We start from the raw sequence: 25138 nt of genomic DNA on the forward strand, positions 1-25138 counted from the left end.
GGTACGGGTTTAGTCGGGTACGGATATAGTTGGGTAGGGTATGGTCGGGTATTGATCAAAAAAACCGGGTCCGGTCCGGTTTTTGCCCTTACCCGCGTACCCGAGTACCCGATCCATACCCGGGCTCGGGCACGGGCGGGTAGGGTAGGGTATACCCGTTAAGGGTATTGTTAATACTCTATGGGATGCATATGGAGATGTGCCATAACTTTTTGGCGATTAACTAGATAACAATACATGTGCATATGTAGTCCTAGACAAGTATCATTATTTACTATCTTGATTAGTTAATTCATGTAAAGATAAGATCGCAAATATTTAAACAAAAAAGAAAGCCAACTAAAGGAAGAAAATGGAGCAATACCAATAAAATAAATAAATAAATTGTTCGTAGAAGTATAAATGTTACTTCGATCTCTAAAAATTATACCAATAAAAAAAAATTTGTTCTTCAAATTTTTATTTTGTATCAATTAGCCATGTCACTGACATAGACATTAATGTTGGAGTCTATTTAATAAAATGTTAACATTTAAACCTTTTCATGTCTTTTAAGACCAAAATACAAATTAAACTTTTTAATTTTAAATACACACACACACATACACACGAGATTTTTTTTAAGGAAATTTTAACATTGAATTTTTCACACAAAAGAACAATGACTAAAATCATCAATTTTTGAAAGGTAAATTTTTTGCCATTGCATAATGTGCATTCAAATTTAAAATTTAAAATAAATGTTTTGGATATGTGATCTTAACTACTGTTAGAATAATATAACAAATTGCTCCAATCGTTTAATTTTGAAAGTCATTGGTATGTTGCCGAAATTCCAAACAGTATCTTCTCCCCTAAATTTGAAGACTAAAATAAATAAATAAATATGGTGATATTTGTAAGGACTATTTTTTTGAGGAAAAACTGATGTCTGAGCATCAGTTTGTTGTATTAATACAGTTGCAGAAGGTTGCAACTAGAGTTTACAAAATGCAATTTAAGCTCACTCATGTGAGCTTACATAAGTAATAGAAATGAGAATGTAAATGGAAATTGTAAAGTAAAGATAGCTAATACATAATAAAGAAGTATTTAAAATTTATTAAGTTGTGATGTTTTCTCTGGTGGTTCCTCTTGATCCTGAGCTGAAGGACCATTGTTCTATGATTTGTTGAACGTTTTTGTTGCTGTCCCTGAATGTCCTGTTGCAACGTTCTCTCCATAGTATGAATTGTGTTACGAGCATGATTGACCTTGCTTTCTTTGTGCCTCTTCCTTCTGTCAGAGCTTGAACTAGTTCCTGCGGCACACTGATATGTAGGTCTGCTGCCACCTGCTGGTAAGTCTGTTTTGATGTGTTGCATGAATTGAACAAGTGTTGTACCGTTTCTAGTTTGTTGGTACACATAATGCATCTGTTAGTTAGATACCAGCCTCTCTTGTTTAAGTTGTCAATTGTGAGCAGTTTGTTTTGCACCATCATCCATCCAAATTAAGACAAGCATTCTTGGGGGACATGATAATTTCCATAATCTGTGTATGTTTGTCAGAATCGTTGGCGTTTCTTTAATTCTTTGGTAAGTGGATTTGACAGTGAATTCTCCTGTTGTGGTCCATTTCAATGCATCTGTGTCAGGTGTGTTTGTTAGGGTGATTTGTTGGAGAGTGTTTGAGTCATGTGAATTGGGTGGCTGCAATGTCTATTTGTTCAAGGACATAAACATAAACATAAATTGGGTGGTTGCAATGTCTATTTACTCAAAAACATAAACATAAATAGCATGTGATTGTTACCTTATTGAATTATCCAATTGTATATTAAGTACTTTGTTTTAAACTGAACAAAATAATAGCTTCATCAAACTCTCATATATGGGAATTTATATCCTCTGCATTAACGCACCGCTTGAGTTTAGATCCGCTCTGTCTATTTCATACCAGCATCACAAATTTTACACAATTCGGTACATTTTCAGTGTGAGCCAGATTGATCCAAATTATAATTTGACAGTTTGGAGCTCAACTCAAACGGTGCATTAATGCCGAAGATGCGGACTCCGTATACGGTGGATGACAATTATAGAGAATCGTGATGAAAATGATACACATAGATGATGCACGCGGTCCATTAAACTTGGATTGATTAAATATCCTGTTGAACTCGTAACCTCATTATGACCACAGAAAATATTTACATTAAAACCATGACAGATTGACAGGTAGATAGAGTAATCATCACTCGACCCTTGTAGGCTTGTACAAACCAGGGAACAGTCAACAACAACGGAATCCGGATGCTACAGTTGGAAATTGGAGAGAAGATATCACGGACCTCAAAAGGATAAAATAATAAAAATCATGTTTAGACGTTTCCATTTATTTTTGTTTCAATTTTGTTTTTTCCAGTGTTTTAAAAGTCGGTCTATTCGGCCGAATATTCATATTCGGTTGGATTCCGAATAGAAAATAAGTATTCAGTCCAATATACGGTTTTGAATATTCGGCCGCATATTCGAATATTCAGTCACATATTCGACTACATATTCGGCCGAATTGAGATCAATATATGAATATTTCATTATTTAGATGAGGATCGATATTTTAACATTTCATCACCAGTTTAACATGTATATTCAATCATAAATACTTTCTTTTTATACAAATTAATATGAATTTTCATTTTAAAATCCGCATATATAAATCCGAATAAAAATCGGTATATGCGGCTGCATACCGTATATTCAGTATGCGGTGGCTTTCCTAATGCCACATAAGAACCGATTTTTAAAACTCTAGTTTTTTAACAGAGAAAAATGTTCTTAGAGTTGATTCAATCCTCGAGTCTGCATAGTCTGCATTAACTCAAAAGAGCATTTTTGAGTTAACACATCTTGACCCTATGATATTAAACGAAGTTAATTCGGCCCAGATGTATTAACTCAAAAGATTTTTTTTTTTGAGTTAATGCAGATTATACTTTTTTTTATCACTGTTAATGCAGATTATACAAATTCAAATTCAAATTCGCGGTGGCTACTAAATTGGTCTTGCTCAGCGCTTTTATTATTTAGAAATTGAAAAATCAAATTTTCGAAAAAGAGGCTAATTGATTATTTTTTTTCAAAAGATAGATGGAAACTGCAACAATTGTACAGTTTCACAAGATGCAGGTTTCTATATTACATCAATAGTTCAGTTTTACTGCTATTTAGACCTTAAAACTCCATTCTAACCGCATATTCGTTCGAAAACTAATTCTAATTATCAGTCTGTCTTTACTGGAAGCTATTTTTCAAAGAAAAACCAATCAAATCTCGTTTACGATGTTTATTTTTCCAAATTAAAGAAAATTCTTCAACATCTTATTGTGTTAAAGAAATTACATAGACTGAAATATTATTTTTTTCTGTTAAAAAAAGGAGGTGAAGCAAAATAAATTTAGTGTTTCTCTATTGCTGATTGTTTCAAAAGTTGAATAATTTTACTTGTTGTAGAAAACCACAAGATATAAGACAAAATTTAATAATGTTTATTTTTATTGTGAAGTGCGCGGAAACTAATTTGTGTATATATGGTGTTCTTCTTAATTATAGAAAAAGAAGTTAATGATCGGAAAAAATGAAAAAAAAAATTAATACTTTGAATAAATTGTTATCAGTGCTAGAATTATAATTATAGTACTGTGTACTTGCCAAAGAAAATCAAAGACTCTGAAATGAATTTTTCTTTTGAGCTATGGTGAAATGGATTCTAAACCCTTAAAGTTGGTGATCCAGTTTTTTTCGGTAAAATTTTTTTTCAGGTACCGTAGATTCGTAGAAGATTCAGCTCACTTTAAGATTTGGGATTCGGGTAAGCGCAGGAGACAGTATTATTGGGCTTTGAGATTCATGACAAGTTAAAAAGAACGGTCTGGATTCACTAATTGTAAAAAATTCTCTTTCCAGATAATGGAGAGGATGTGATTCGTGAAGTTGGAAGATGGAACCAGTATTCCATCTTTGACAAGGTTTGAGTAATCAAGTACAAATGTTCAGTTAATACTTCAAATTCGTCTCAGCCAGAAACTCATCAATCTTCTTTTAATTTTGCATTTAAATCTGTTCATACTTATCATCTCACAAAAGAATAGAAAGAATAACAGAACAAGATGGCTCAAAATCTGGAAAGCCCATTTCAGACGGAGCCAATTGGTCACTGTCAGCAATCGTTTTAAATTTTTAGAAATTTGTTTTCTGAAATAGGGATAATTATTTATTTATAGAAAAAAATTATCAAATAAGTGAGGAAATGAGAAAGAAAAAGAGTATCTTGATTTTTTTATGTATAAAAGGATCAGTAAAAAATTCTATTGATTAAAAATAAATTATTGTTTTTGCTTAACAAGACTGAAGACATTGCATTTTCTAAGGAACTTAAGTGTTTAAAAATATTTTTTGTAACATCTTTTCATTACTTATTGTGTAACGAGTCATTATTAATCTCAAAGTGACTTACTATCACTAAATAAAGTACTGCTGGATAAATATTGTAAAGAAAGACATAAAGGAAACAGTCAGGAGAAAAAGAGATTTAGATCGATAGAATTTTTACCGGTCTAAAGTTTGAATCGGTAAAATTTCACTAATCCTTCTATGTATCGAAAAATCAAATTACACTTTCTCTTTCACTCTCTTATTTTATGATATTTTCTATAAATAAAAAATTCTCGAAAATGGACGCCATAGTTTGTACGAAACTTTTTAAAAAAAAATATCCTTCTCATGATACACCGTCTGATGCAAAATGCACGTACAAGAAGCGACTACACTTTGAATCTACAGAGGAGCTTTTCTCCTTTTAGTAGAACGGTTCAAACTTAAAATATATATATATATATATATATATATATATATATATATAGAAAATAATCTTATCTCAAGAAGATTCAGCCAACTAATTCGAGAGAGGTCACTTTCAGACGATTATGAACAGACGATGGAACCCAATAATAGGGATTGCTTTAAATAAATGGTACATCATTTAAAATTGACATGGACTAATGACCACCTCGGATCGTAATCAACCCAATTAAGGAGCAAACCTTGATAGTAAGTATTTAATTAACCTCTACTGTAAAAGTACAAAAACGAAACCAACACGGAGTACCCTCTTTTCGGAGAAGAATAACACTCGCCATAACCCCATCCATTTAAAAGAGAGACTTGAGGGGTACATCGTACATGTATCCTCAGTTCTCGTAACCTGGTTTACAGCATAAGAGACAGAGGAAAGAGAAAGAGAGCTCGACTCCTCAACAAACAAACAAACAAAAAATAAAATAAAAAATAAAAAGAAGGAAGAAAAACCACCAACTTTGGTTGCCCAAGCTTAGGCAAAAGAACCAGCTTTACCTAAAGAAGAAAGCATCAAGTTCATACAAAGCTGAGAGCTTGATAGAGTTGAATCATGGCGGGACTTAACATTGGGGAGACAAGAGAGCTGTCCGCAACGCCGACTTGGGCTGTGGCGCTAGTTTGTGCTGTGATGATTGTTGTTTCTCTTTTGTTAGAGAAAGGTCTCCACCATATTGGCGAGGTATGTTTTGCTACCAAATTTAACTAGAAGGAATATGACAAATCACATCATGCTCCACACATACACCACACATACAGAGCAACAAAACCCATCTATATATAAATCTCTTTTTCAGGAAACAAGATGGAAAAGATTGTAAATTAATAAGAAGATTTCAAAGAAATATATACCTCTTCCCTAACACTCCTCTGTGTACATAGCAGGGTTCCCTTTTAGTGTTTCCTTGTTTCCTTTCTCTGTCGATTGACGCTTTTCCCTTTCTATTTTCTCCATTCCCGTTTTCTTGTGGGTGAAATTTGGTTTGCTCTCCGTTCACTACTCACTAGGCAGATATTCTAAGTCCAATGAGAGTGCACAGAGGAGAGAATTCGCATCTAGAGAGATCTCAAACTTTGGTTGGATCGGTCAAAATTCCGGACCGTTCAAATTTTGCTGCACGAATCTCAAAGCACGATAATACTGACCTCCTGCATTCTGAAAAATTAAATCGGTTTTAGATAAACTGAAAATTTGAAATATCTCAGAGATATGATGGACTCACACTCACCCAAAGAGTTATTTACCATTTTAAAATATTAAAATTTCAGAGTTATCGGCACTTTTGAAAAAAAAATCAATATTACCCGGAATGCAAACATTGTTTGCGCACTCCATGGAGATGACTCAAACAATACCAGCACACTCTGGGGTCATTTCAGAGTTTTGCGTCATCTTGTTTTACGGGATGCACCGGTACCTTTATGAGTGCGTATCCTCTGAGATATCTCATATTTTGCGTGACCGACGTGTCCGGTGCCTATCCGGGGGTGACATAGGGGGCCAGTATTATTTGAGCTTTGAGATTCGCGCAGAACGTATTGCAACGGTTGAGATTTTCCAAAAAGTCACGCAAAATATGAGATATCTCAGAGGATGCGAATTCTACCTTTATAGGGTGTGCTGGCAATTGTTTGTGCTCTACCTCTAAAGTGAGGTCAGGATCTCCTAAAGTAATCAATTTTTGGGTATTGGATCGGACCATTCAATTCAAATCTGTCGCTTGGAATCGCTTCGGGATTCGAATCCGTCGCTCGAGATGTGTGCGATTTACTTCGGAATGAATTGTCGCGGATTCAAATCGGACGGTCTCAATCTAAAATCTGAAAATTAAGTTACTTCACTAGATCTGAAGTCCCTAAAATGTGAGGACAATATCTGCATTCCCACTAACATTGATTTTTTTTCCAAAACATTAGTAACTTTGAAATTTTAATACATTCAAATGGTAGATAAATAAATTTAGGAGAGAAGACTAGACTTAAAAAAGTATTTTCCTACGGATTCAGCCGAAAAATATAAAAAATGAATTTGGAAGAAACATTGCTTCCAAGTTTCCAACAATAATCAATGGCTCATGTGATTTATAAGCTGCACAGTGTATTGAATTGGATTGGGACCGTTCAATTTTTGGGTATTGGATTGGGCCCAACATTGTCTCTACTATCTACATCTAAACTTGATTTGTATTTGCAGTGGTTCCACAAGAAGAACAAGAGTGCTCTGGCCGAAGCACTTGAGAAGGTTAAAAATGGTAAGCTCCAAAACACCTTTTGTTCTATTTTCTGTGCCACCTCAACCCCCCTCCCCGCCTACAATAAATAAAAAGAACAAAAGAAATCTTTATACTAATATTTTCTCAATTTGAGGGTGTTAATGGTACTCTTTCACTGACATGTATCGTATTCGATATGATGGATATGGTGGGTAAGATTTTTTCACTAACATATCGAGTACGAATAAGGATAAAAAAAAAAAATTCATTAACATAACGGTAAGGTACAGGTAAAGACTATTATATATATATATGGTGATGATGCATGATGTAATATAGTTCTATTCATAATCCATATATATCTATTCAATGCTACTTTTTTATCCATTTACCCGACTCGTACCGTATTCGATAAGACAGGTACGAGTAAGTCTTTTTTTTGTTAGCTTATTGGATGCGAGTAAGAATAAAGATTTTTTTATTAATTTAACGGGTAAGGATATGAAAATGCCTCCACCCGACCCATGTCGCATCCGTTGATATCCTCCTCAATCTGTTGCGTTCTTGTCAGTGAGCCGCTCATTTAGTTACGCAAAAAAATATATACATAACTGTACCCTGATTATTAATGACAATTGCAGAATTGATGATTCTTGGCTTCATATCGTTGCTCCTCGTCTTCTTCCAGAATTACATTGCTGAAATATGCATCCCAGAATCAGTTGGCAACACCATGTTGCCATGCCGTCGCGGAGTAGAAGTTTATAGACGGCTTTTGTGGGCCGACACCAAGGATTTCGGCTCAAATCGTAGAAGCCTTGCTAACGCCACACCGTTTAATTGCACTGATGTGAGTCTGAAATTTATTTCATTTGTGATATAATCACAAAATATGTGCTAATATGGTACCACAAAGTAGATTATTAGTACCTTTCTCTTGCTTTTATTCTGGTATGATTTCATTTAGCTGTTTTAAAGTTTAGAAGAACATCAAGTTTACCGTCTCAATTGTTTTTCCCTCAAAAGGACAATTATGAAATTAGAAAAGTTCGGATGGATGTCATGCCAATTATAAAATAAAAAGGTCGTTCTTTATTGTAAATATTCATTCTAATTGAATGTTTGCTGCCATTAACAGGGTAAGGTACCTCTCATGTCAACAAAAAGTTTACACGAGTTGCACCTTTTCATATTTTTCTTGGCTGTTGTTCATGTTGTATATAGTGCTTCAGTAATGGCTCTCGGAAGATTGAAGGTCTGTACAATAGCCCCATATATAATCGTGTTTAACTTTAATGATAATGAATGTTTATTTATAATGACTTCTAAAAACTAATTCTTAATGCAGATACGATCATGGAAAGAATGGGAAAAGGAGACTATGTCACTTAGTTATGAGTTTTCAACTGGTAGCTTTCTTTCAACATAAGAATTTTATTTGATTAGGTTGTAGCTCTAGACTTGAATGTAGTTACTTTCTTGAAACCAAACGTTTTGCTCATTAATTGTTCTAAGGCAAACAATCACCTCCAATTAAGCAAATTAGTCTCAAAATTAACACACAAAAAATCAATCCAGGAATTATCTCCCCATTAAGATAATATACTTGTATTAGCAGGTCTGCATTATTTCTAACATTAATTCTCATATATTGGTAAATATTTGTACTTGAGATATCCAAATATTTTACACGCTATCATTCAATAAAATACTTTCACCACATTGGTGACCAGCAATTTCAAACGAACTCTTAAAAATTACAAATCAAAGCTGAATTTTATTGTATAAATATTTATAATATTTTATCTTTCAGATCCTTCAAGGTTCAGATTCACTCATGAGACGTCCTTTGTTCGTCAACATGCAAACATTTGGAGCAGATTTATCATTCTTCTTTATATTGTAAGCACTATTCTGAGTATAAATTTATTTCATGTGCTTAATTAACTCAAGTTTGGTCTTATTTGAACAACATTTTTTGGGTGCTTTTCACTAGTGTTATAAACAAAAACAAATTGTTCATTTGTGTCCATTTCAGTGCTGCGTTATATTAATTGCAAATTGATCAGGCAACAATCAATTACAAGTTACATGCATGTGCCTATCAGGCCATCTATGTCTCATATATGCTGTAAGATATGGTCATATGGAAACGACTACAAATAATTTTGAATTTGTACTAAATTTCAGTGTCTAGGTCACAACAAACCGCTCTGATTCTATGTTCAAACGTTAATAAGTGCAATTGAAGTAGTAGGACCGATATGTTGGTACTTGGTAGTTGGTACTAATTATAATGCCTTGACTATGCATAAGAGTTACCCTATGTCTTATATTTTCTGCTTTATTATACTTTGTTTCTTCATTTTTTTCAATAAACATACATTAAGGTTCTAGCATACACCACATGGCAAATTCCATAAAAGGCAGAAGCTGTTTCATATAGGTAACAAACAATGAGGGAAAAAACCAATGTGATAAACCCAAAGATTGGTACATTGGGAAGTTCTACAAAAATAAGACTGGTTATGACTGTTTAGTCTGTTTGATTCTCTTTGTTATACTTATAAAAATTAAGTCGATATTTTTGTATACCCGGCCCTACCTCGTATTAATCCGCTTTATATGATTATTTGTCCTTTATTTCTATAGGTAAGCTTCTTTAGGCAATTTATTAGGTCTGTTCGAAAGACTGATTATTTAACATTGCGCCATGGCTTCATAAATGTGAGTTTCCTTCAATTCAATATCTTTATTTTATAAATTCATGTATCTTTTTTCTTAAAATCATTTACTTTTTTACAGGCTCATTTAAATCCTGGAATGAAATTTAATTTCCAGAAGTACATTAAACGTTCACTAGAGGATGATTTTAAAGTGGTTGTTGGAATAAGGTATGTACATTGTTAGTTATTGTTGTTACTTTCCCCTTTTTACTGAACTTATATAGATATTAAGATTGCATTATTTTTGGTGTAATAGTCCAATTTTGTGGGGATGTGCCGTTGTCATCCTACTTCTAAATGTACGCGGTAAGCATCTCATCTATATTTTTTAGAGAACATTTATATATAGTCTTAGATATATTCTTTTGCGGTCATTTGTAGTCATAAATATATTTTTGAACTCTTTATTTGACATTATTTTTATTTTCTTCAGAGTTTCAAGAATTATTCTGGGTCACAATACTGCCACTATTTGTAAGCTCTCACTGTATCAGGAATTTTGTTTCTACATCATAGTTTTTGCCAAGATGAATGGACCATCTTGCAATAGTATTCTGGTATATCGCTAAACCCCTCATGCCAAGATATTGTGATATCTAATCCAATTCATCTTTCATTCAAATTACTTGTTTAATTGTTTTATTTTTCTTGGACTTAATGTTCGAAGCAATGTATTGATTTTTTTTGTTATAATTAAATTGGGTGCCAACTCATAGCGATGTTTTAAAAGCATAACTTCATGCTTCTCTTTTTAGATGATTTTAGCAGTTGGAACAAATTTGCAAGCGATAATCGCATCAATGGCCCTTGAGATACAGCAGAGGAATGCAGTTATCCAAGGAATGCCGCTTGTGAAATTAAGTAACCACCATTTCTGGTTTGGACGGCCCCGCTTAGTTCTGTTCTGGATTCACTTTACATTATTCGTGGTATGAAATCATTTTTTAGATATGTCGTTATATAATACTATCACTTCTCATTATACAAAACATTTTTTTTGTTAAATCCAAATGAGATCTGTTTCCTTTCTTGCAGAATGCTTTCCAACTTGCTAACTTCCTGTGGATTTGGGTAAGTACTTCATTTTGTGTATGAGAGAGCTAAAAGGCTACTGTGCCATTTTCATTTTGAATTTGTTGGATATATGCACTGACTTTTTATATTGATACAGTTTTTGTTTGGATTAAGATCTTGCTTCCATGAAAGCTTTGGCTATGTCGTTGCAAGAATATGTATTGGGTAAGTCAACTTGTATAATTATCTAAAATAGAACTTTTTCCCTTTTCTCAATGGATATAATCACGGAGACTATTCCAAAATTGAAGCTGTCGTCTAATAAATCGGTAATGGCTGCCATGGTCCTTGGTGTGACAATACTATATATATAGTAATGTTATATATCTCATAATCAGCAATTTTATTCACTAAATTAGCTATAACTTGAGTTCATAAGTCACTTGTAATCTTCAACTGTTCAATTGAGACTCGATAAATCTTCAATTTGGTATTAGTCCAAACTTATTATGATTACAAACTGATCAACATCTGATTCTTCTATTGTCCTGCAATAGGGATACACTGAAGAGTTGGGTCACAATAAATTCCACATTATAATATACAAAATCAGACAATAAAGAACAAAAAGAATTAAATTACAACGATATACTACCTTTCTAAATGGACAAATCCCTATCTACATGTGAAGAATAGAATAGATTGTTAAATGATATAATTATTTATGTTTGCGGCTTCTTCTTTTTTTTGTTTATTATCGTAGAATCGCTGTCCATCTCCTTTGCAGCTACATCACACTCCCCCTCTATGCTCTTGTATCTCAGGTAATTAACAATTGCTGATTCTTGAACCAGACCTTATATGCATACAGTTACTTGTCAGAAAAAAATATTTCTCTCAATTAAGTAAACCAACAATTTATGGATATTTCTTATTCAGATGGGATCACACATAAAAATGTCTATTTTTGACGAGCAAACATCCAAGGCCCTAAAAAAATGGCGTGATGAGGCGAGGAAAAGGAACAAAAAAGGAAGCTCACATTCACCATCTGTTACTCCAAGTCCAAGTCCTGGCCAGAGTCCGATGGCATCACCTGCTCGCCATCTGTACCGGTATAGATCAATGGGATACTCTGGTGAGCATATGAGAAGGTCACATTCTGACAATGAGATCTCAGATGTTGACATTGAGATGTCAATAGCAAGATCTGAGTTTAACCGGAAAAATGCACAGCAGGAAATCCGATTGAATGTAGAAGAGATAAGAGATGAAGATGATGGAAGAGATAGAAAAGATGAAGATGACTTCTCATTTGTGAAACTCGGTTCAAGAAGGGGGCTAAGTAAATGAAGAGATTTTCATGGTGATTGCTATTTTTGGTGGATAGTAATTGTGTAACTTAGCCATAGTTTTATTTTGGCATTCTTTGCTTTTGTAGCCCATTATAGGTATTGTAAATAATTTCACAAGATTTATCTTTGTCGGTATAATGTAATATTGTGATTTTGCATGCTAGTGTACAGTTATTAAATAGCATGCTATTACTTGATAATATCAATTGTGTGATCTGACTTTGCTCTGATACCAATTTGTTATGACTCAAGTGATCTTGTGAGGAAAAGTAGACTAGAGACCTTTTGATGGTATTTTGGGGTTTTGAAGGGTTTTGATTGGTGAAAGTGTGGTAGATGTACATAACTGGTGGACAAGTAACACTAATCTACTTGACTCCTGCTCCTAAAAGATAACAACGAGAACAATATTTGATAATTTTATGTTATATTGCTTGGTTATTTGTTATGACATAGACTAGCTCTGTCCTAGACAGTCGATCTTCTTATGGTTTTTGGGATGTTTGACAGTGATTTTGTGGGAGTTTATGGGAACTTTTTATATGGACGTGAAATGAACGACGAGATCTAGGTTTTAGTAAAGTTTGATGGTCTTCTAAAGTTTGATGGACCGAATTTGATGATCAAAGGTGATGGATGGCTGCTGCAATGGATTTGGGTTATGGGTCGTGGTGGCAAAAAAAGCTTGTGTTTGTGGTTCAATCGTGACTCACATATGACTTATTTGCTAACAGTTTGCTCATTACCAGCTTAGCTGTTAATGAACTAGCTCGTTAGTGTCTCGGTCTAGATTAAACGAGTTCAATCTGGGACTTCGTTCACTCGCCAACTCACGTGCTAGCTCGACTAGATTTGAATTTGTGAATTTGTATAAATTTGTGTACATTTTATGTTACCTAGCTTGGTAAAGCTCAATCCAAAAGTTCAAAAAATTTGTATAATTTATTTTCTTCTTACAATAAAGTCCAATCAGACCAGTGAGTCAGCTTAGTCCAAATCACGAGCTGGCTCATAAAGATTACGATATGAGATATAAGCTCAAACCTCTAATCTCATCTCGGTGCAGCTCACTCAGTTGCTAAACGAGCCGATTACGAGCCACCTAAAATATGGGAGATGCTGGTGGAATTGGACGCATGTTTTTCAAGTTTTAGTAATAAAGGACCATAAGTTAAGTTAATTGTATTCCGAGTGTAATAAATAAAAAATTGTATTCCGAGTAAATTCATACAGGTACCGTACAATTGAAAAAAGAGAGTTAATTTTACGGTACCCGTGGCTATTCCAGATTGAAACGCAGTTGCCAAACAAGTCCCAAAGAGAAAGCTTATTCTCAGTTTAGTATATTTTTTGTTAAAAAAAATATACCTTATTTATTTTATTTTTACTGGCTTACGGACAGTGGCGACTTGCTAGCCAGTCGCACACACTCCCTCAGTAAAAGATCATTTATAATAAGCTCAGTTTTTTTTTTTTTTTGTTCCTTACATTAGGATGCATCATGCTTCTCAAAATAGCTTGATTGTGTTTTTTTCCAAAGATAAACAAAGAGAATGTACGTGTACATAACTACTACGACGAATTTTATTGTGAGCGACCTTTTCTATGCAATATGTATTATGCAAAACCAATACAAAATTTTCAGTTATCAAATTTGAATAGCAATCTAACTTCCTTCTCCCATAGCGGTTTACACTCCAACATGGCACAAGTCTAGTAACTGTGATAAAAAAAAACTAGAAAAAAGAAGAGACCCTTTCACTATAAAATTACTCAACTTTGGCACGGATGTGCCTTTGGTGAAGGAAGATCAGCACCAGAGACAAAAGCATACCAATCAAGTGACCAGCAATTGCTCCATAAGTGACACAAATTGGCCATTCCTGTACAAAAGATTCGAAAAAATATTTAATAGGCTGACATAAATGAATGAGATATCGTCAGACCTAGAATCCAAATTGAATAAATCTGCAAATAGAGAAAGCAGCCGCCCACCCAGGCAAAGAGTGGTTGGGATTGTCACAAGAATGAATTGCTCAGTACTACTTAAAGTTCTATTTAAAATATATCAGCAAAAATTGCAAAAGTTAATAGATATTTGGTACCTGCCATGGTCTTTCCCAGTCAAGGGGCATGGGCCATGCACCAAGCCATGCACCAAGTATTGCTCCATGGGCTGGCACTGATATCATGTAATCAACTACATTTGATAGTCTATAAAAGGAACTTATTGTTAGATCATATGAGCTTACATAACAACAACTAGATAGATAGAGAATATCATAATATAGGATACTAACTTAGAATAGGATAGTATGTGCTGCCAATCAAGTTTAGATGCACCAAAAACACAAGCTGCTGGCACAAACTTCAATAAAAATAGTTCTTAATTTCTTATATTTCTTTTGTTAATCGAGATTAGAAATGCCTACTGGAGAAAAAGAAACCCCAAAAAACTCCCAAGTCATAATTTAAAGCACTCAAGAAGTCTAAGTTAAGATAAGTCAAATTATAAAAAAAAGTGAATGAATTTAAAGAATGACGTAAAAGATTGAAATGTTACTCACGGTGAACAATGACATGAGCATTGACCAATAAATGGTTGCTGGCCAGTACCTACAGCAAAGGAGAGATGGCAAGCAAAGAGACATCAGCAACTTAGAGAAACCAGTAATATATGTTGGAGTAAATAGCACAGCATTCTTTTTGTTTTTGTCCTAAAGTTAAAATTGTTCCCTTTTTTTGCACGTAAACATGGCGATTTGTACTGATTTCATCCTTTCATATTCTACACTCCTAAACTGATGAAAATCTTGTGTAATTGCACGCACTGAGTCAAACATCAGAACAGTGGGAAAAGGGAGTGTAAATTGGAAGTCATGCAAATTATGGACACTAGTCTAATCTCAGGTTTTAGATGCTCTGTCATGTAAAGCCAGAATAATACCAAGCTGTAATGTCCAAGGACCAAAATGCAAGTTCTTAAATTATACTTTGAGGATCACAACGGAAATGTGAGAGAAAATAGCTAAGCGTAATTGCCAATGATATTATTTTTCAAAAATTGTAAGTAATTCATCTCTTCAATATGAACTTTTGGTGGAAGGCTGGAAGCCTCAAAAAGAGACATGCCATTAAAAATTAACTGCGGAGCAAGGTTGCCGTCTTTGCATAATGACAATGGAATTTTTATGGATGCAACAAATTTAAAAACATATCTTACTCGTATACCATCAGTCTTAAAAGTGCCCTTTTTTCATTAAAAAAACAAAAAAATAACTTACTTGAGACCCACCGGTGCACCCAAAACTATTGCTCCAAATGCATTAAAGAGAGCACCTGAAACAATAAAGAAAATTCATATTCGACTCATAAAAAAACCAAAAGAGAGATAATGAAGACCACAAAAGGCATTCACATCCAAACTGAAAAAAAGGTTATATACCATCCACAGTCCACACCAATGCAAACCAGTCAAAACTAATATTCATAAGAAGATGAATTTATTACTTTCGAGGATGAAATTTTAAAATGGAAGAAATATCAATTTACCAATTGGAAGACCAATTAAACCGCGACCGACCGACTTGATAAACTGCCAAAGAATCACTTAAAGTATGAATGCATTTGCAGGAAAAATATACAATGCATAATTAGTAGATCACACTTTAACACAGTAACTAGTGCACTAAAGATAAAAACACACAAGGCCTTACCGTGCATCGATCGTGGTCTCGACGAAGCCAACTGAACAGAACAATTACAATAGGTGCTTCACAAACCTGATTCACAGAATGCCAATAATAACACAAAATAAAAACTTAGTATGCTCCACAGAATCACAAACTTTCACTTGATTTTCACATTAATATAATTGAACTAGTTTTTTATCTTTATGTCAAGCATCTAATTTTCATCACCCTGTTGCAACCCATGAAGTTCATTTACCAGAAAGCCAACAATAACAACTGACCGGTTTATTTTAAGTAGGAAACTGACAGTATGAAAAGAAAGGAGAGGAGAGGAGATGGGTTAAGATTATTACCGTGAGAACGCGTAGGGTTCGAGTGGGATCAGTAATGAGGCTGGAGGAATAGAAGGACTGAGCGAGCCAATGCCCAGCCACTAAGCCGGCGGAGCAGAGAGAGTGCAACGTCAGCACCGTTGTGGCGCCGATCTGAGCCGTGCGCATTTGCGCCGATCTGAGCAAAGAAAGGTTGTTATTCCGAACAGAAGCTTCGGCCTTTTGAGTCCGGGACTACGGGGAACTAACGATCAAGTCGCTGCCCGGAAATTCGCATCCTCTGAATAGGCACAGTTCAAATCCGGACCGTTCAAATCAATTATGCACGATCTCAAAGCACAATAATACTGATCCCTATATTGCACTGAAAATAATTTAGTCAGCCTACGGGCGTTGATAATTTAGTCCGAGATAAACTGAAATTTTAAGATATCTCAGAAGATACGGGCCGTCCAAAATAAATTCGGCCCAGTTTTAAATAAACTGAAAATTAGTAGTTCGTAAGAGGATGGATTCTGAAGTCTATCAAAATACAACCACGAAATAGGTTATTCTTAATAGTTTAACTAAAAAATAGTATATTCTCAACTCAACAGACATGTTGTTTAGAGATGGATGACACAAAACGCACTTTACCACCTCTAAACACTCAATGTTGGATGGAATGCGTATCCTCTGCATTAATTGAGAATCTTTTGAGTCAATGAATTTCAACCATTTAATTTTAAACAGAACTAATTCGGTTCTTGCTTATAACATAAGGGACTTTTCAATATTAGTGTAGATCTAGTCCACATGAATCTTAAAATAGATCGAACAATTGTGATTCATTAACTAAAAAGATTTCATTTGATTTAATTCAGAGAATACGAATTCTGTTGGATGCCAGCTAATTCTCAACCCTTTTTCAGAGCATGAGGCACATATTGGTGTCACAAATTTGTCATTGGTCACATGGGCCTACCCGACCCAATTTAAATTCTAACTAGTATAATCAATTTACTTCGAACTATGGTTCCACAATTTCTATCGAGAACAATCAAAGCGCTCTCCACTCTATAAAAGAAGCTGGAAGACGCTAGGCAAATTATTTGGATGGATTCAGATTCAGCTAATGGATTTGGATATTTTCGGGTCTATTTTCAGTATGGACTGCATATGCAATCCGCATAGTCATTTTTAATGTGGCAACATACTACATATGTATATGCAGTCTATGTGGTTGCATTTAAAATACTAATTCTGAGTTACTCAAATTTTGAGTTTAGATATGACTCATTTGATCATAATTCAAATCAATTCAGTCTAAAGTAGAATGCACGAACGAGACACTTATAATATTCGTTTCAAAGCTGATCAAATATTATCTAAATTAAAAATTTAAGGTTGTGCTCTACAAAGGAAGAGAGAAAGAGAGGGAAAGAAAGAAAATAGAATAAACGGTTAACCTCTTCTACATTTCAATTTGAAAGTTACAAAATTTAAAAATTTTGTATATAAAGTTCACAATCTCTCTTTCTCTTCACTCCTCTCCTTTCTGAAAAATTAATGTTATGAGACAAATAAACAGAATCCGGTCAAATCTAGTCGCTCTTTCTCTTCCCTCTTCAAAAGCACATCCAAGTTACCTTGGGTGATATGAATTCGAGAACTTGAGGGACGAAGTTGAACCGGGTTAAATGGTCCACTGAACGAATTCATATCACATTAACTCAAATTTTGAGTTTAGATTCGAACTGCTCAATATGCTTTGACACAGATACTAAAAGAATATTGTGCATTTTATGTCAAGACAAATTGATTTGGATTTATATCAGATAGATCTGTATCTAAACTCAAAATTTGAGTCGCTTCATAGGATCCGGACTCCTGGTATTAGCTCAAAATTGCTCAAAATTGTGTAACCCATTTGAGATCGTGCACAACACAGATGAAATTGGAATTAAATAAAAAAAAAATTATGATAAACAAGATGGGAGAAAACTGAGAATTATGTTTAAGGCTTGTAGTCAATTTTAACATAAAATAATATTACGAATTATATTGATTTTTTGAACAAATAAATGAATATTGAATAAAAACCAACTGAATGAATAACTCTCTTTATTTAAAAAAAAAAAGAAAGAAATAAAGTAGAACACCACACCACTACTCCAGTATGAGCATGCTAAAGTTCCACAATATTGACATACCGTCTTGACTTCCTTTATAATTTTGCTTCAATGGACTTATGGTTATGTCAAACACTCATATCTTCCAATAAATCACTTTTTGATGCAATTTAACAACTCGATGTAATTCTTTATTAAGAGTAAGGCTTGGGTGTTATGGATAGCATAAGGACATCAGTGCTACGGTCTCAAAAACATATCGTATAAACTTCAAACTTCGATTTAAGTAGCTCAATAACTTCAAACTTCAAACTCCATCCCAAAAACTCATTAGAAATGAAAAAAAAAAATTTTAGAAATATGCATACTCTTAATTTCTAACCCATTAAAAGCATCTCCATGCCAAAAACTCGTTAGAAATTAAAAAACTATAGGAAGAGAGAGAAAGGATAATTCTGACAGCAAATGAGATCAATTCATTTGTCCGTGGCTTTAGAAATATATTTCTTATTAAGAAATCTTTTAGAATAATTACTAAATAAGTAATTCGCTCACATTTTTGAAATTACATTAGAAATTACCACGTTATATTAAAAAATGGAGAAAATCTTAACTAAGGGCGAAAATAATTCTCGTCCTGGATCATGTTCATCTACGTGCACTGAAATGTGCAACAAATTTTTTTTAGAAGCAAAAGAAATACACAAAAAAGCGAGAATACTAATTTAACGAAAATTTTCAAGCATTGAAAATTACGATTGCTTAGATTTCAAAATGATGATATTGATCAGAGTCCGTGTAAGTAAAAGCCAAGCTGCCATTTATCCAAAAGATCCTACACGTAGAGGCTAGAGCTCTTGAGTCACAGACATCTCCAGTTTATTTATACTGGAGACGACTTTAGGAATTCAGCGTGGGTTATCCTTCAGTCCTTGACGATCTTCTTTGGTTCTTTCTCATAACAGGAGAGGGTTTTAGAGCCTTGTGTGCGTCTCTCCTTCTATTGACTCAAAAGTCACACTCCGATCGATCGATCGATCATAGATCTAACGAAATGGAGCATCGCCTCCGCTTTTCTTTCCTCCTGTTCACTCTCCTGCTTCTCTCGTCCACGGCGCGATCAGATCTCGTCATCTCCAAAGTTGAACGATGGGTGCGTACCTTCACATTTTTTTTTATATCTAATCGCTGTCTGTTTCTTCATCTTTTGTAGTAGACTTAGCTTGTACGGGTTTTCCCGATCTGATGGTTGTTATCTAAAGTGAATGTCGTCGTTGAAAATTCCAGATCTCAGTAATAATTTGCTCGTGATGTTTATTGTTGGAGATTTATAAGGCTCAATACAGTGGCCGATTTCAATTTTAAAATTACAGAAACTTTTGAATTATAGGCATTTTGCAAGATAGTGGAGACCAATTTTGATGTGAGAGAATTGATCTGTTCTGTTGTACTTGATAAGAAAATGCTTAATATGCTATGTATGGTTGTTAATTCAATGCTTATTTAGTAGTTAGTATGTGCCGTTTGCACTGTAAAATTTATGCATCAGGCTGAGGTGTGGCATCCTATGTTGTTAACATACAGTTTTTGGTGATTATATAAATCTCTGGTTGATATATAGTCTAATGAGAAGAATAACTAATTTCAGAATTCGTTAACTAATTTAGTGCTGTTTTTCTGTTTCGTTATCTTCTAATCAAGAAGTTTCTGACTCTACACTATTTCTATGTCCAGGTCGATTTGTCTTCACACATAGTCAGGGTGATGTCTTTACTGAAGGTATGGTTTAAGACTTCTAGTCCTCTTCATGCTTGTTATGTTTATATTCAACACATTGGGACTATGAAATATAGTTTCACTCTTATATTCTTTACAGTTGATCTCAGTGAAGATAACATTATGGGACATTATAATTATTTGATAATATTTTTTTCTTGGTTTCTAGATTGAAAATGAGGGCCCTGATGATGTCTCTGAAGTTTTATTGGCGTTCCCTGATGCCCAGGCAAAGAACTTAGCCGCAATACGGACATTCTACACAGAAGGAAAGAAGTCTAGCTTTGTACTACCAACAGAACCAACCGAACCAAAAGGAAAGCCGTCAGACGTGACCTTCTATTCAATTGCCTTGCCTAAGAAACTTGCAAAGGGCAAGACTGTTAGCTTGGAGGTGCTCGCTGTTTTCACACACACTCTTAAACCTTTCCCAGAGGAAATAACCCAAGCTGAGTCGCAGCTTGTGGTCTACACAGATAACCTCTACTACACCTCACCTTATCCCATCAAATATCAGTCACTGGTGTTCAGGCTACCCGGTCGGGTTGAGTCTTACACCAAGTATCCCAAAGTGAAACTTGTCGAATCAGAACTGAGATATGGCCCATTTGAGGAGCAGCCTGCATTCTCCTATTCACCGGTTGTTGTACATTTTGAAAACAACAACCCCTTTGCTGTTGCAAATGAGCTGGTTCGGGAGATTGAGATCTCGCATTGGGGAAATGTACGGGTCACTGAGCAATATACCCTTTCTCATGGTGGTGCCCGTTTGAAAAATGGGTTTTCCAGGTATTTCTTTGACATTGTTCATTTAGCTTAATAAAAAAAAAATCTTGGATCATCATGCTGGTAAAAATTACAGGCTATCTAGTGCATAGAAATGTGAACCATACAGGATAGGTTCCAAAATAGTTCTGTCCTGGTTGAATAGTTGTGTAGGAACATATTTGGTTTGCCTTGCTTGTTCTACGTTTAATTGAAGTCTAATATTTGAATGGATTCTTAGGTTATAAGCCTCAAAGCATCTAAATCTATAGATGTTATTCACACATGCATAGCATAGAGCTTGGGGTACATGACAGAAAGTGCTATGTTGCTTTCATGGTTTCGCTGGTATCTAACAAATCCAAATTCTTCTGATGGAAGCATGCATGTCTACTGACTGAGTGTGCAAGCCCACAAAATACTAATCAAACAAAAAGCAAAACATGGCAATTACTGAAAGTCTCAACTGCGTCTTCTTTTAAGCATAGTACTGCATTTGAAACCACATAAATTATCGTTTCTACTATTAAATCAAAGTTTTAACTCACAATACTATGTTTTGTAGAATCGAGTATCAAGCCAGACCATACGCAAGAGGTGCCTCTTCCTTTAGGACTCTAGTTGCAAGATTGCCACCTAGGGCACATTCAGTGTACTACAGGGATGAAATAGGCAACATTTCGACATCACACCTTTGGGGTGATTCTCAAAGAGTAATATACTCAACATAACGATATTGCTGTTTTCCTTTGCAAGTGGATATACTGTATTATTTATCCTTCTGTTTCTTATTTTCCTGTTGTAATTGTTTTGGCATATATCTGCATTGTTGACAATTTGCTGTGTATTAATATGATGAGCACATTGATTCCTTTAGAATTGAGCTCATGTTATACTCTGTTAAAAGAAGATGTAGGCTTTAATGCATATTAATATCTTTATGTACATTTACATGCAGACACAGCTGGAGATCGAGCCAAGATTTCCCATTTTTGGTGGTTGGAAAACAACGTTTACAGTGGGTTATGATTTGCCACTCCAGGATTTTCTCTTTGAGGCCGATGGTGGCAAAAGAGTACTTAACATCACATTTGGCTGCCCCATAGGAGAGATCCTAGTAGAAAAACACATTGTCAAGGCAAGTTTATTATAGCTTAATCTATCCTTAGCAAATTTAGTTGTAATGTTTGTAACAGTTTCTCCAAGACCTCAATAGAGAAAAATAAATTAATAAAATCCCTGTGTTAAATGTTGCACATGCAACTCTTATGTTTTTTTCTTTTACCAGTTGCAGTTACTTTTGTCTGTGTTCAATATACAAATGTAGCTCCTTTACAAGAACTATATAAATGTTGCATATGAAAGCTGTATGTTCCTGACAGGTTGTGTTGCCGGAAGGTTCAAAGGACATCTCAGTTGCGACCCTATTTCCTACCAAGCAATCTGAAGATGTACGTTAATTAGCACTTCTATTTAGAAACTTGATTGAGTTGTTACCTTTGTTTGACTCTTTTGGGCATTTGTAGGTAAAATATTCACATCTTGACATTGTTGGTCGGCCTGTGGTGGTTTTGGAGAAGGATAATGTTGTTCCGGAACTTAATCTGTATTTCCAGGTGCTGTTTTTTTTGTTAATATAATGTCATAGCTCTTTCAAATAGAACAGTACCAAAGAACTCCATATCGGTATAAACCAACTGGTATTTACCATATCAGCCTGATACCTTGGAATTTATGTTGGCCTTTTGTTATTTAAATTCTTCAGCGTGTCTTTATCGGGGCTTATTCAATATCTTCCAAAAGCAATCCTTGTGAACTAATATAAAAAAACTGGTGTCAATTGTATAAATTATAAAGAAATTAATTAGAAAAAATAACTAATTGATTAAATTTATTAAGTAATTTTGTAAATATCAGTGGGCTCATTTGACCTCGTTGTTGTTCAATGTGGCTCCGCCACTGACTGCAATGTTATTACCTAACAGTCAAGCATGGATTTCAACTTCTTTTTCTTTTCTTTGGTTTCAGGTGTACTACAAGTTCAATAACATCTCTCTTCTTAGCGAGCCAATGATGCTAATTGTTGGTATTTTCCTCCTATTTGTTGCATGTATTGTGTATATGCACACTGACCTGGCTATCTCTAAGACTTCATCTTCTTATCTAGAGAAACTACAATGGGAAGAGGTTAATTAGTTTTCCATATTGTGTATTTATTCTCTATTACTATATAGTATTTGCTTTGTAGTGAAAGCATCCTTTTTTACTATCTCAATTGCTTGTTAGATCTTACATCTGCTTGGAGTGTTCATATGCTTGAGAAATAAAATTTAAAATAATATTACATGGAGTTATTGTGCCTGATCAAATGTTCTTAAGGTTTAATTTTTTTTTTTTTTATATTGTTTAAGAAAGATGATTTTTTTTAAAATAAGATAGGGTCAAGCTCCTAACTGCTTACAAAAAGATGTTGTTTTGACATTGGTATTTTGTAATACTTTAAATGTACTATTTTTTTTTTTTTTTGAAACAGGTACAAGCGACAGTGCTACGTATCAGGAATATATTTGACCAATATCTGACTGTGCATGATAAGCTTGAGTCATCTTTGCGTGAGTTATCTCGCAATGGAGATGTGCAGTCTTGTAAGGCGGTCCGTAAGGCAGCTGATGCTCAGTTCAAAGAATTGACAAAGGAGTTGAAGCCATTATTGACATTTTTGCAGTCATGCTCTCAGGCTTCCTCAATATTGCCCAAGGTTTGTTAATGCTACCTTCTCTTTTTCTTCATGTTTTTGGGTATCATACAAAGTGCGAATGTGGTAATGTATATATCTCTTCTTCTTCAAAGCCTTTATTCCCAAACAAGTTGGGGTAGGCTAGAAATGAAACCCAACCGGAATTAGCAACACAGGGACTTTCCTGGAGGTCACCCATCCTAGTACTAGTACTGCCCAATTCGTTTGGGTTTCATTTCCATAAAGAGGCTTTTTTTTTTTCTACCACTGGCTCGCCAAGCCTATCATGGACCCTCTTTTTTCCTGGCTTAGGACAGGCTATGTAGAAACTACATATGCGGAGTTTCTTGGCCAGATGTTCTTAGCTAGTATACATGTTGAACTTACAGGACTCAGTAATCGTTATACATTTGTACCTGCTAATCGGATTTAGTTTGGACATATTTAGTTGCCCTGTTGCAGATACGTTGAGGTCAAAATGGGGGATGATTCATTTGTTTGAGTAACACTATAGTCGATACAAGTTAGGGTTGACTTGAAGCATAATGGGTTAATTGCATTGAAGTTAGAAATATGAAAAATGGAAGTATTTTGCATTTTGGTACTTGAAAGAAAACTGAAATAAAACCAATATCAGCCAAAAACAATAAAAAAAGAGAGAAAAGAAGTTTGCCAGAATAGAATTTTATTATCAGTAGTAAATTTTTTTTTCTTTTACCGTCGTAAAAATTTAACATCTGCGATGCAGATAGAGGAACTGGTAACAAAGGAGAGAGAGATGCAAGAGAAGGAGATGGCCAAGCACACCACTGTTGTTGAAAGCTTTGAGAAGAAATCAGGAGGCAAAGACATAGAGAGTCGAATTGCCTCTCAGCAACAGAAGCTTGCCTCTCTGAGGCAGGAGGTTGAGGCCCTTCTTGAGTCCATTGCCGAGATATGAAGAAAAGACACATTTTCTGAACTTTTAGCCATTTTTGGGTACTATTTTGTAGGGTCTTTGAAGGTAGACTTTTACTTAATTTTAATTTTTACTGGATTCAGGACTAGTGAAGCCTCGCACTTATAGAGGCTCGATTTTGTTTTTGACTTGTGTTAATTAAGATTCTTTATACAATAATCTTATTTTGTCATCCTCCTCTGGACTGATATAATACGTAGACTTGATTCTTCTATTATTTGTTACTATTACAACACAAGGGCCTCTTTGTTGAATCTGCATCACTCAAGTGAGAGGCAAGACTTATCATCAAGTGTATTGGGCTTGCGTGGACCGGTTCTTCTATTCTTGGGCTAATCTGAGAGGCAACAGAAGCCATCTCATATTGGACCTGACTTGACTGGACTCATTTAGCCTGTATTTCCTATTTGTTACATTTGTATGAGCTTCTATATTTACTCTGCATTTTTTTTTTTTGAAAAAAAGGCTAAAAGCCCGTTCCATTAAAATGAAACAAGTACAAACAAGAGTCACAATTATTCCAAAATCAAATTAACAAAACCATCTACAGCAACATGCTACCAA

The 25138-nt window shown here is 34.6% G+C and overlaps 3 protein-coding genes across 3 annotated transcripts; 2 read left to right on the forward strand and 1 right to left on the reverse strand.

Annotated features, from left to right (window-relative positions):
* Nucleotides 1-5224: 5224 nt before the first annotated feature.
* Nucleotides 5225-12433, forward strand: LOC144551436 (MLO-like protein 9). Its single transcript, XM_078299393.1, has 15 exons — nucleotides 5225-5577; nucleotides 7090-7147; nucleotides 7750-7958; nucleotides 8247-8363; nucleotides 8457-8517; nucleotides 8922-9010; nucleotides 9761-9835; nucleotides 9914-10002; nucleotides 10091-10140; nucleotides 10268-10308; nucleotides 10590-10763; nucleotides 10870-10905; nucleotides 11006-11073; nucleotides 11612-11672; nucleotides 11788-12433. The coding sequence occupies exons 1-15, from the start codon at nucleotides 5449-5451 to the stop codon at nucleotides 12199-12201; spliced, it is 1671 nt and encodes a 556-aa protein (XP_078155519.1). The 5' UTR covers nucleotides 5225-5448; the 3' UTR covers nucleotides 12202-12433.
* Nucleotides 12434-13763: 1330 nt separating this feature from the next.
* LOC144551441 (uncharacterized) lies at nucleotides 13764-16574 on the reverse strand. Its single transcript, XM_078299398.1, has 8 exons — nucleotides 16249-16574; nucleotides 15920-15985; nucleotides 15756-15798; nucleotides 15488-15542; nucleotides 14771-14819; nucleotides 14504-14571; nucleotides 14309-14417; nucleotides 13764-14086 (listed from the first exon to the last, which is right to left on the reverse strand). The coding sequence occupies exons 1-8, from the start codon at nucleotides 16393-16395 to the stop codon at nucleotides 13973-13975; spliced, it is 651 nt and encodes a 216-aa protein (XP_078155524.1). The 5' UTR covers nucleotides 16396-16574; the 3' UTR covers nucleotides 13764-13972.
* Nucleotides 16575-19148: 2574 nt separating this feature from the next.
* LOC144551433 (Ribophorin I) lies at nucleotides 19149-24728 on the forward strand. Its single transcript, XM_078299387.1, has 10 exons — nucleotides 19149-19491; nucleotides 20073-20117; nucleotides 20284-20903; nucleotides 21445-21592; nucleotides 21838-22017; nucleotides 22262-22330; nucleotides 22406-22495; nucleotides 22908-23066; nucleotides 23413-23637; nucleotides 24365-24728. Exons 1-10 carry the CDS (start codon nucleotides 19393-19395, stop codon nucleotides 24554-24556), a joined length of 1827 nt encoding a protein of 608 aa, XP_078155513.1. The 5' UTR covers nucleotides 19149-19392; the 3' UTR covers nucleotides 24557-24728.
* Nucleotides 24729-25138: the final 410 nt, after the last annotated feature.

This window comes from Carex rostrata, chromosome 3, assembly GCF_964058835.1.
Source record: "Carex rostrata chromosome 3, lpCarRost1.2, whole genome shotgun sequence".
Classification (NCBI taxonomy): domain Eukaryota; kingdom Viridiplantae; phylum Streptophyta; class Magnoliopsida; order Poales; family Cyperaceae; genus Carex; species Carex rostrata.

What these genes read in the sequence shown, in the direction of transcription:
- LOC144551436 (XM_078299393.1), top strand. Translation starts at nt 5,449, where the DNA reads ATGGCGGGACTTAACATTGGGGAGACAAGAGAGCTGTCCGCAACGCCG. An exon ending in ACTTGAGAAGGTTAAAAATG is followed by an intron (nt 7,148 to 7,749) that starts GTAAGCTCCAAA and finishes TGACAATTGCAG; the next exon opens with AATTGATGATTCTTGGCTTC. An exon ending in TCTATGCTCTTGTATCTCAG is followed by an intron (nt 11,673 to 11,787) that starts GTAATTAACAAT and finishes TTTCTTATTCAG; the next exon opens with ATGGGATCACACATAAAAAT.
- LOC144551441 (XM_078299398.1), bottom strand. Translation starts at nt 16,395, where the DNA reads ATGCGCACGGCTCAGATCGGCGCCACAACGGTGCTGACGTTGCACTCT. An exon ending in GAACCCTACGCGTTCTCACG is followed by an intron (nt 15,986 to 16,248) that starts GTAATAATCTTA and finishes TCTGTGAATCAG; the next exon opens with GTTTGTGAAGCACCTATTGT. An exon ending in CACATACTATCCTATTCTAA is followed by an intron (nt 14,418 to 14,503) that starts GTTAGTATCCTA and finishes TTCCTTTTATAG; the next exon opens with ACTATCAAATGTAGTTGATT.
- LOC144551433 (XM_078299387.1), top strand. Translation starts at nt 19,393, where the DNA reads ATGGAGCATCGCCTCCGCTTTTCTTTCCTCCTGTTCACTCTCCTGCTT. An exon ending in AGAAACTACAATGGGAAGAG is followed by an intron (nt 23,067 to 23,412) that starts GTTAATTAGTTT and finishes TTTTTGAAACAG; the next exon opens with GTACAAGCGACAGTGCTACG. An exon ending in CTTCCTCAATATTGCCCAAG is followed by an intron (nt 23,638 to 24,364) that starts GTTTGTTAATGC and finishes TCTGCGATGCAG; the next exon opens with ATAGAGGAACTGGTAACAAA.